Source organism: Musa acuminata, chromosome BXJ3-8, assembly GCF_036884655.1.
Source record: "Musa acuminata AAA Group cultivar baxijiao chromosome BXJ3-8, Cavendish_Baxijiao_AAA, whole genome shotgun sequence".
Classification (NCBI taxonomy): Eukaryota; Viridiplantae; Streptophyta; class Magnoliopsida; order Zingiberales; family Musaceae; genus Musa; species Musa acuminata.
The window spans coordinates 7,961,925-7,973,317 of NC_088356.1; the positions used below are offsets into that span (position 1 = coordinate 7,961,925).

At 40.4% G+C, this 11,393-nt stretch overlaps 2 protein-coding genes across 2 annotated transcripts; both read left to right on the top strand.

Moving 5' to 3' along the window:
* Positions 1-1,325: 1,325 nt before the first annotated feature.
* LOC135644134 (putative glucuronosyltransferase PGSIP8) lies at positions 1,326-5,418 on the top strand. The gene is made up of 5 exons (XM_065161591.1): positions 1,326-1,722; positions 2,633-2,891; positions 3,851-4,052; positions 4,267-4,414; positions 4,627-5,418. The coding sequence occupies exons 1-5, from the start codon at positions 1,472-1,474 to the stop codon at positions 5,168-5,170; spliced, it is 1,404 nt and encodes a 467-aa protein (XP_065017663.1). The 5' UTR covers positions 1,326-1,471; the 3' UTR covers positions 5,171-5,418.
* A 1,486-nt stretch (positions 5,419-6,904) lies between these two features.
* Positions 6,905-11,242, top strand: LOC135645734 (uncharacterized). The gene is made up of 5 exons (XM_065164387.1): positions 6,905-6,908; positions 7,003-7,664; positions 8,133-8,249; positions 8,658-8,731; positions 9,842-11,242. Exons 1-4 carry the CDS (start codon positions 6,905-6,907, stop codon positions 8,682-8,684), a joined length of 810 nt encoding a protein of 269 aa, XP_065020459.1. The 3' UTR covers positions 8,685-8,731; positions 9,842-11,242.
* Positions 11,243-11,393: the final 151 nt, after the last annotated feature.

Here is an 11,393-nt window from a genome sequence, read left to right on the forward strand (position 1 = left end):
TTTACTTTCATGTCATCGTGATCAAAAGAAGATCAATCATGCTTTATAATTCGAGTGTTTGACGATTAAAAAATAATAGAATTACTATCAAAGATAAAAATAGTATAAGAATAATCATGTAAAATAGTATGGACATATTTTAAGGAAGAATAATGGTTTTAAAATAGTAAAAACTTATTTTATGAAAAATATTATGATTAAATAATATTGAGACTACAAAACAGAAAATCCCTGAATTATTGAGACTTTACATAAAAAATATATTTCTACGAGTATTTTTCATGTGATACATCATATTAATAATAAAAAATGACACCCTAAAAGACATAATTAAATATTTTATCAAATTTTAGCCATTTAGTAAACACATCATATTCTTCGTATGAAAGATCGATACAATCCAATCGTCCATTTAATCGTAACTTTTCATCTTGACCGTCCAATTATTTTTGAGCAAATAAAATTTTATTTTCAATCCTATGAAATCAAGTTTAAGATAAGATAACGTTACAATTAAAAGAATTCGATTGAGACAGGGATCAACTATTCAGGGTGACATAAACACAGTTATGCATCGATTTGTATGGATCAAAATGATATAATACCTATTAAAATTGGATTGCAGGCAAAGAGGAATTGCAACCTCCAAAAAATGAAGACAGCTTCACAAGATTACGTTTCTGATGAGATCAACAAACTTTTGAGCACGTTAGCGGAGTAGTCGGATCCCATCCAAATGTAATTTTAAATATAATCATGGAGTTCTCGTAAGGGTCGTCCTGTGGAACATTAATCGGTCCATTGTTCGTACAACGGCTGTAGGGGATCCTATTTTGTTGTTTTCCGCGTTCACTTTAACGGTTCCCTGTAATTAAACCCAACCACTAATGGTGTCTGATACACGGATGAGACCTTTTTCTGTACCCAAGTCGTTACCGGTTGCCTCTCTGCCGGCCCGATCGCGTCTGTCCATTCGTCAGGCGGGTACGTTTGAGAACGCGTGCAAAAAGTGTTTTTGTTGATGTATTTATGTGTCTTAATTGGAAACGCTTTAGTTACGAGTTCAGGTAAGACGAGATGTTGGCGCACCGTCCCGACCCAGTTGATGCGCGCCACGTCATTTTGTCGATTTCTAAGTCGTTGCTTAAATCGATTTGTCAACCGGCGCTAATTTTAATTCGGGCCTCTCTTTGAGCGCCTCCTCACTGCCTCTTTCCCCGTCTCAATAGAAAACCCTCAAACCCTCTCTCTCTCCCTTCCTCTCACGGCAGTAACCGGCGAGCCCTCGACCGTGTTCCAGGAAGTGTTCGTCGGGTCGGGACGGGCCGGAGCGGCGGGGGAGCTGTGCCGGTGAGGGGTAGCTGAGATCTGGAGAATGGGACACGGTGAGGGGCGCCGGAGGTGATGATCCGATATCTGGTAGCATAAAGATTTGATATTGGGTCGTTTTAGCTTAGTGTTCGTGAGCGGCATGGATGGCGGGGGGCGACTGTGGATCCTGGTGACGCTGCTGTTGACGCTGGCGGCCGCTGCAGCGGCGGCGGCGTCAACGACGAGACGGAGGCACGCGTACGCGGCGATGATGTACATGGGGACGCCCAGGGACTACGAGTTCTACGTGGCGATGAGGGTGATGATGAGGTCCCTTGCGAAGCTCAACGTCGACGCCGATCTCGTTGTCATCGCCTCTGTAGATGTCCCCGTACGATGGGTCCAGACCTTGTGAGATCTCCCTCCTCATCCTACAATTCTTCTCTTTTTTGACATTACTTCCTTCGATCTATTTGATGGCATCGGTTTTCTTAAGGAGTAGATTTACTAGTTTGTCTTTTTCTTTTCCCCAGACTTTCATATGGTAAAATTTAACCCAGAAAAAAGAACCCCTTTTTTCCCCATTATTAGCGTCAAACAATTGATGGTTGGATGGCCTTTCAATATTAGAGATCAATTTGTCCTTTCTCTCGTTTATTAAATACTAAATAATAAAAGCAAAATCACTTAAGATATCAATTTTTAGTTTGGAAAGTGTAAAATAGACATTTAATGGAAAGAAGAAGAATGCTTGCCGACGAGGGCCATCGTTAGTCTTTATGGGAATCGAGGAGCCTCGGCTGGTTTGTGGTCTTGGTTTTGTTGCCGTGTCATTGGTACTATCGGTGTCCTTTTAGTGCTTTGAAAGCAAAAGGACGCGTGAAGGAAACAAGTTGTTCCATATTACTACCCCTACTGTTCTGAATATTAGCAGAATTAACCGATCTGCAATCAGAAATATCATATATTGAAATTTTTTGCTCAATTTAAGAAAATGATTGGAATTTTTGATACATTCAAGAAAAGACCAACAGTGTATAGATTTGTAATTTCATCTGATTACCCGTTATCTAGTTTTTGAATTGATCAATGACCACTAAGACACTCTTGATTTTGTTTTTTGTTTTAATCATCCGCAAGATTAATTGCTTCTGTCATTAACCCTGTTATCATGCTTTTTAATTAATTAGGAAAGTAGATGATGACAAGGTAAGCCTAAACTTTTAAACTTTTAGGATTGGGGAGACAAATGGATACTGACTCAGTTTGGCCAAGTAGTCTCTGACCACTCACAACTATTGTTTGATGGTTGATGTGACAGGCAAGAGGAGGATGGTGTGAGGGTTGTCACTGTTGAGAATTTGAAGAACCCCTATGAAAATCAAGACAACTTCAACACCAGATTCAAGTTGACATTGAATAAGCTTTATGCATGGAGTTTAGTTTCATATGATCGAGTTGTTATGCTTGATTCTGATAACATTTTCCTCCAGCGTACTGATGAGCTTTTCCAGTGTGGTCAATTCTGTGCTGTCTTCATCAACCCCTGCATCTTTCATACTGGACTTTTTGTCCTTCAGGTACACCCTCTAGACACTAAATTTAATTTTTATGCCCATTGTTTTTCTTTCATTAAAAACCATCTTTTATGTGCTATCGGACATTGAAATAACAATAAGATTAATATTGGGATTCATGAGTCAGTTTCAAACTAGGTTCAAACTAAAATCCTTGTGTGTTAGCAATTTACATGGAAGGAAGATTTATCCCATTGTGTAGTGCTAGTTGCTTAAGCTATGACCAACAATCCCGAAATTACAAGTTTTTTCCCTGCTAAAAAAGAGTTAGCATCTCTTCGCCCTCATTTTTGTCAAACACTTTACCTATTATGAGATGGAGGTGATGGAAGAGATGGAAAAAGGCAGAAATTACTACTCCTTGTTGTTAAGAATAATCCATGATTCAAACTGATTTGCTTGAGGTGATCCACAGACCACCACAATCCTATCCTTTCAACCATTCACACTGTTCCTATAGTCTGATTGACTTATTGTGTGACTTTCCATAAAACTTTTTGCTGCCTGAGGATCATCAGGATCCAGGCAGTATCGAGGCACAAAAAGGAGTAGTTCTATAGCATTTTCAGTTGCATGACTGGTAGAGATATAAGATGCATATATCCAATTCCATATAAAAGAGAAGATCAATGAGTAATGATATCATATTGGCAACAACTAAATGCTACTGAGGTTACATCTTGTAATTTATGACGATACTATGTGATCATCATCTATATATATTGTTGTTTTAAAAAATTGCATTAAAACTGGGAAGTCTCTCTTGAGGTAGTCACTCCTTTCTCTAGAGGTGGAGGATCTAAAACCATTGATTTCCTAGCTTCATCCCTAACTAAACCTTGTCCAAATTTATTGATAATCTGAAGTTTGAGTAATACTTGGATGGACCTGCCACATCTTGAAAGGGGAATACCAAGGTCTTCTTTGAAATCTAATTCCATTCTTTTCTGTTTGTCTGGCAGCCTTCAATGGATGTTTTCAAGAACATGCTTCATGAACTAGAAATTGGACGTGAGAACCCAGATGGAGCTGATCAGGGCTTCCTTGCAAGCTACTTTCCTGACTTGCTTGATCAGCCGATGTTCCATCCACCTATCAATGGTACCAAACTTGATGGTACCTATCGGCTTCCTTTGGGATACCAGATGGATGCTTCATATTATTGTGAGTGCAAGAATGATCCCTTCTCTGATTATTTTGTTTCCCCTACTCTACAACATGCCAGTTTATATGATAACTCAGTGTTTTCAGGTTTATGATTCATTTGAGTGTTTTTTTCATACAATGTAGGGGGTCTTTATAATTTTGTGCCTCGACTAAATAGTAAGTACCTGGGATCATCATTTTGAGCAATTGGCTTGGTTTGTTTTTGTTGCAGATCTGAAGCTCCGGTGGAGCATACCATGTGGACCAAATAGTGTAATCACATTCCCTAGTGCCCCATGGTTAAAGCCCTGGTATTGGTGGTCTTGGCCTGTCTTACCATTGGGTCTTTCATGGCATGAGCAACGTCGAAAGAATCTTGGGTAAGTAAACAAGCACTTGCACACCTGTGAACTGTGACGATACTCTAGGAGTACCATGTTTGATTTTTCATTTCTATTTACCATGTGGGAAGGCTGCATTAATGAAATTTGCCTTGTGCTTGACCTAAAAGTAGGTGTATTCTTCTGGTTCTTGTATCAGACATCTTGTATTGGTTCCTGAACTTTTGACAGGGAGATGATATCATGTGCAGGTATGGTTCAGAGGTTCCGGTGTTGCTGATCCAAGCTATAATGTATGCTGGAATCATAGCCGTCACCAGGTTGGCACGACCAAGCTTGTCGAAGCTGTGCTACAACCGACGTCCAGAGAAGAGCATCATGATCTTACATGCAATGCTTAAGGTGGCAGCAATGTGGTCTATACTTGCAGCATACACCGTGCCATTCTTCCTCATCCCGCGTACAGTGCATCCTCTTCTGGGCTGGTCCCTTTATGTGCTTGGAGTTGCTTCTCTTTCTTCAATTGTGATCAATGTCTTTCTGCTCCCACCTTTGCCGGTCCTCACAGTGTTGCTAGGAATATTGGGTTCGCTAGTTGTGATGGCATTCCCTTGGTATTCAGACGGTGTTGTTAGAGCTCTGGTAGTGTTTGCTTATGCCTTTTGCTGTGCTCCAATGGCATGGGCATCCTTGATTAAAGTGTCAAGTTCCTTGCAGAACCTACTTGAAAGGGAGGCCTTCTTTCCCAGACTTGGGGAGTCCACACAAGTGCCTGAGTTCAACAAACTTTATTAATCTGCACAAATGACCAGCTTTAATGGAGATGATTAGATTGGCTAATCTATTCATTTTGACAATTTTGTTATTCACTTATATCTACTTTGTGTAACATTATGACAGTTTAATACCATATAGAAGAGGCAAATGACTAATTGGCAAAGATGGGGGTTGTCACTCTGGTGTTCAGGGGATATGAAGAATCATGATGCTAGTAAGAGTATTTCCTGTTGAAAATAATAATTCTGTTGTATTTCCTGTGACAATATCGTGTGTTTTACAAAGGAGATTTTGCATTGCATGGTGCTAGTAAGAGTATAATGAGATGATCCCAAATGGTTAAAACATTAAGTTTCATTAACGTTTTGATTTTATTATTGTTGTTGTTCTATGGTGTGCTGATAAGAGAAGAAAGCCTACAATCATAATATGTTGGATATTTTTTTGGTTAAATTTTGTTATTGAGAATCATTTTTTGCTATTGATAATCATCTGAAAGAAATAAAAGAGGAAGACATCACTCACTACTGGACCCTACATTTCAAAAAAGGATATTTATGTTCATTTATAAAGTGTATCTTTGAAATATTAATTTTTTAAATAAAAAAGTGGATTGTTAATAGAAATCTTTTTTGATTTTGTTTCTAGTTGAAAATAAAATCATATCTCATGATGATTTTAGATGTTTGTTTGTTTTATCCACTTGTTATAGTTTAGTAGTTCATCAACGACTCTTATAATATTCAACATAACAAATTTTGACCATAAAATTGCAATAGGTAAAAAGATTGGAGATTAGCAATAAAATATTTTCTATTCTTTTCAAAAAATATTTCCTATTACCCTTTCATAAATAAAAATAAGAATCGCAGTTTGAGTTCCATTATTTTCTTTTTGAATTTTAAATTTCCATAACAACTAGTTTTAAGATGATACTTGTTTTTTTGATATTATAATAGTTAACTTGTTGCTATATTTTTGGATTATTTGTCATCATAATCGGGTTAATTACATATCACTCTTTATAGTTAGACCTCCTTAGATCGTTAGACTTAAAAAAAAATTATATTAGAATCCTTATAATTATAAAAACAAAACATTTAAATCTATTTACCTTAACATATCGATTTTATCGATGAAAATATGAAACCAATATAAAAATAATAATTTTAATATTTCAGTTAATGGTGACGGACGACATCAGTGGTGACAGATGACGGTATCGTTGGGTGGCCACGGATGACTGCTGTAGATGATGAGAGCAACGACGAGAGATGGAGGTCACTCTGCAACTGCATCAATACTGATATAGATGCAAAATAATAAAAAGACTACTCATTACGTTGGCATAAATGCAGTTGCCAAGTGATGCTACTCACTGAATTGACATCGATGTAAATGCTAAGCAACCCCTTTGTTGTTTTGGATTTATGTTGACACCGATCCATATATCAAACGATCCTTTTATCACTCAATAATTACGACAATGTCGATGCAGACGTAGAGTGACACTTATCTCTTGTCGTTGCTCTTCTCATCTATAATAGTCAATCATCGCTTCCAATGACATCGTCATCCACCACCACTGATGTCGTCCATCATTACTAACTAGAACATTAAAATTAAAATTAAAATTAAAATTATTAAAATTATTATTTTTATCGATAAAATCGATGATATTAAGATAAATGAATATATATATATATACTATTTTTATAATTTAAATATAAAATTTTTTAAGTCTAAAATTATATGGGTAATATGTAATTACCTATTGTAATCCCCCAAAACACAAAAATGTGTTCTAAACAGAAAATAATTACTTGGTTGTCGATATATTATAAATCCAGCGCGTGATCTAAAAATTTGCTATAATCACAAAGCGTCGACGTTGCCGCGCACGGCGAACTTGGCGAACGGAACGACTCCGGCCTTCTCTTGGCTCCCCTGCCGCATCCCTCGCTCTAAGTCCACCACCAACGTCGCACCCGCGTCCGATGCCGCGTTCAGCTACCCCTCCAAGGATAATCGCGAGTTTGGGGGGCTCATCTTCGCTCCTCCGCCGCCGTCATCATCAGCCCATACGACGAGAACCGCGGGTGTGGAAACCGTCCTCTCCGCTGGGCGGCCGCTACCGCTGTTTCCGGTCCACCTCCAAGATCCGTCCCGCCAACGCGCCTTCAAGGAGAACCGCGAGGACCACCCCACCCCTTTGAGGAATCCGGAAATCCCCTCGCAAACGCCTCCGCGGTCATCCACCGCCCCACCGGCCACGGGGAGACGATCGAAAGATGGCGGGACATCGGCGTGGGCGCGATCCCCAGGCCGATCGCCTCCGCCCTCCGCATCCTCCTCCGGCGCAAGAAAGGCCAGCTACGGATTCTTGGAGGGATCGCTTCGGTGCAGGACGGAGCCCTCTTCGGGGGAAGAAGAGAAGCACCAGCTAAGGATGCTGAATTCGTGGTTGCTACTGTGGCGGTTCACCAACGTCCGGGGCGTGGCGGACGCACAGGTGACCCTGAAACTGTGGGATACATCGATTGTTGGACTGAATCATCATCACATTTGAAGAAACCAAAATTCAATTTGCTTCCTGCTGATATAAATTGAATTCAAAGATGACATACACAAACAAAATATGTAGACAATCATGCTAGAATTAATCAATAAACTTAGGTCATTTGGTTTAGACCTATTTCTCTTAACAATTAGGGCATATAGTACATGGAATTGTAATTTGATCTATGATGGCAGATGCATCATCCTGATTGTTTTAGGAACTTTCTAAATGATTATAAGGATTAGCTACTTTATCCGGAGATAAATGAAACCAATAACTAGTTGTAACAATTTGCTCTCTTCATTTGTAAGGAAGAAGAAAAAAGAGCAATCTGTTATTCTATTTTCAGAAAAAACTATGAACTAAGGAATCTGGTTGCAATGAAGCGGATCCTGATTCGTTTGGATGCTTGGCTCCCAGGTTCAACTGCTATGTCAATGGGAACCACATGCCAAGAGACACTTTGAAGCCGTGGCCACATTAGGGAGGTTTCTGGGAGCTGTCTATCTCTTGCTTCCCTTGGTTGAAGGTGCCAAGGTTCACATCCACTTTAATCTAACTGACAGCACATTTTTTCCCATGAAATCTCACTTAAAAACAATTACCTGGTTGAATTGAGAGGACCAGAACTGTCAGGATTTATTTCTAAAAGCTAATCTCTTACCTCTGTGTATCGCATTTTTGCTCAACTTTCAGATGCTTGTAAGTTTTAGGTGGATAGATAGAAATGCTCATGGATTGTTACCACAACGTTCTTAGTTTTCAGAGAAACTGAGTTTCCATTATATTCCTTCTGTAGTGGTTCCACTAATTGTTCTTGATTAACATTCCACCGTGAACAATCTATGCCATAGATGTATTGAAAGCGTTCCATGGTCAAACTTACTCTGTTCTATTCTTTCTGCTGTTTAACTAAATTCTGCTTGTGTACCTAACTTGCTACAGTTCATCGATATATTGGAGCTGCATTGAACATCATGAAAGGCATTGCGGATATAGATGGGAAGCTCTACTCCATGGTAAGATTTTTTCATTTAGATTTACTGTCGATGTGGGAAATAGTCATTTGATTAAATGTCAGCTTGTGCTGTAAATTATCAAGTCTTGCAACCCTTCATTGCAACCTAGTAAATTATGCTGGCTATGGCTACCCTCAAGTAAGCATGCAAGTACTTGACATTATACACCTCGAAAGATCAGCTATTGGTACCAATTGCACTAAGGGCCTATCGATATTGTCTTGTATTTTTCATGACAGTAAGTGACAAAAAAACTCTTTTTTTTTTGGCATTTTGAAAATAGTAACAAGTTTGGCATGGGAAACTTGCAAGTAAATGATTCTGTAACCAGTCCTACTATCGTTGTTGTTTCTTAAGATGCTAACTGGGGCCTGATCAATGTTTCTCTTGCACCATGTTAAATACATAGCTGGCTCATGACCTGCATGCCTTTCCTCAAATACTTGTCATCCATTAGATTTCATGTTTTGCTTTGTCATCAAGGTTTTTTTAATATTCAGAATTGATGTTATTATTGGCTTTTATTTTCTCTATTTTTGTTACTTCATTAAACAGCAGAGAACATACTCAATGAGTTGTTGAAGACAACACTACTGGAAATAGAAGGGATTAAGTAATTGATGCAAATATTTGAAAGAATCCCAATATAACAGGCTAGTTGGCATATATATAATGGTTGTAAGTAGTGTTGTATTAATGTTGTCATCTTGATTGCTTAGGTATTGTTGTTACCCTTTGTGAGGTTATTGTTGCTTGTGGTGCTAATTTGTTATCATGTTCAAGATAAAAGCAAATAATGAGAGAGAGCTCATTCCATAAGCATGAAATCTGATCTCCAAAGCCATGGCATTAACAAAACGAAGCAGCCTGTGTATGAATTGGTATGCACTCCCTGCGTCTCCATGATTTCCTGGAATTTTAGTGCTCCTCTCTGCTTCATTTATAATCTTGAGAATGTTCTGTGATTGCCCCTTTTATCCAAATGGTATAAAAATAAAAACTTAGTAACTTGTGTGATACACGTAGCTGCTTGATCTCCAATATAGTATGTTCTTACTGGAAAGAAAAATTATCTTCATATAACTCGTTGGCTCTCTTTTGCTTTCGTAGTGAGCCCCAGCGACAGTGTTCTGTGTCCAGACAACCGAGCTGCACGGCTGCACTTGTCACGGTTCTGGGAGCAAATATGTCACCCTAATTACTGGGAAGAAACAAGCAAAATGTCTACTTTTCTACTAGTATTTGAAGAACTCCTTTTGTAGATGAGCTACTAACAGATCTATTTTTGGCAGATGAACGAAGCAAGCGTTAAGAGGACGACTGATTCAAACTATGACAGAGGATTGCCGTGAGTCTTCCGCCATGAGTTGGCATAAAAACGAATGCACTCAGACCATTACAAGTAGTTGCACATTTGCTCTCATGAAATCACATATTAGACCAGGTGGTGGGATTATAGTGCGAGCATCGAGATCATATTAAAGGTCTCCTCGCTGGTCCGCGTCGCCCCGAGGCGTGCGGCATCGCCGCCGGCGACGGCTCTCTCGTGGAGCAACCGGAGGGCCCGCTCCCACCTCCCGCGTCCCCCATGCGACGCGGCGGCCTCGTTGCGGCAGATGCGGGCGAGGCGGAAGACGAAGAGGCGGAGGGCGAGGAGGAGGTCGGCGGCGCCGGAGGAAGGGAGGCAGGTGGCGGCGAAGGGGAGCTTGAGGGCGAAGGGGCAGAGGAGGGAGAGGAGGAGCTTCCAGTGGCCGTGGCCGCCCCCTGCGAGTAACTGCAGCTTGCCTAGTACTACCATGTGGAAAACCATCGCTGCACTCTGCAGCAGCAGTGCCCGTCGCACTCTCTGCGTGCTGCCTTGGTTGGCCACACTACTGAAGGACGCAGCGGATGCTTGCGTCTCGATGTGGGACTACCATGATGCCGCCTGCTACTACTAGTGGCGAACGCATAAGATGCCCTTTTTCCAACATTGCCGCACCATCACCCGGTTCAACATCCCGGTCCATGCGGGATACTTTAATCATTCTACGCAAGCATGGGTCCGGTTCAAACTCTCTACTGTCCCTTGAGGTGGACGAGTTCTTCCGGCCACGTCATCTTTTCCACCATTCGCCGTTCAACACGTCATTGACCGAGGCGGGCCCAGCCGTTTGGCTTTCTGCAAGCTGACATCTGGTCCGCGACATTGTCCGACGCGCGGAAACGCTCATATACGTCCAAAACAAGATATGAAGGTGACGCGGTCATCTCTGCTTAGGATGTCCAATGATCGTGTCGAACAACTCCTCGTCCAGAATGTGACTTGCTCGCCCTATTCCAACAACTCCTCGTCCCATCCATAATGTGACATCTCTCCTTGACTCGGAAGTGAGTTGTACTCCCTCGTTGATCTATGGTCTTAGGCATGACGCTTGTGGAATCCTTGGTACATCTGTCTCGTTCCTTTCTTGGTTTTGATGTGGAGAGATCTACTAGCAATCAATGCAAGATCAACACCATTAAATGAGATGGAGGATGTCTAACTCAATAGAATCTGCTCTACTTGCCATGCCACTACCAAATCAAAATAGAGAATATTTTGTTTGAAAAAATATTCCCTTATGATCGATCTTAGATAAAATAATTAATTATGTTAATTCAGTCATAGTAATCAGAATCA

What these genes read in the sequence shown, in the direction of transcription:
- LOC135644134 (XM_065161591.1), top strand. Translation starts at nt 1,472, where the DNA reads ATGGATGGCGGGGGGCGACTGTGGATCCTGGTGACGCTGCTGTTGACG. An exon ending in CTGGACTTTTTGTCCTTCAG is followed by an intron (nt 2,892 to 3,850) that starts GTACACCCTCTA and finishes TTTGTCTGGCAG; the next exon opens with CCTTCAATGGATGTTTTCAA. An exon ending in CAACGTCGAAAGAATCTTGG is followed by an intron (nt 4,415 to 4,626) that starts GTAAGTAAACAA and finishes TATCATGTGCAG; the next exon opens with GTATGGTTCAGAGGTTCCGG.
- LOC135645734 (XM_065164387.1), top strand. An exon ending in GGGGCGTGGCGGACGCACAG is followed by an intron (nt 7,665 to 8,132) that starts GTGACCCTGAAA and finishes CTTGGCTCCCAG; the next exon opens with GTTCAACTGCTATGTCAATG. An exon ending in CCTTGGTTGAAGGTGCCAAG is followed by an intron (nt 8,250 to 8,657) that starts GTTCACATCCAC and finishes AACTTGCTACAG; the next exon opens with TTCATCGATATATTGGAGCT.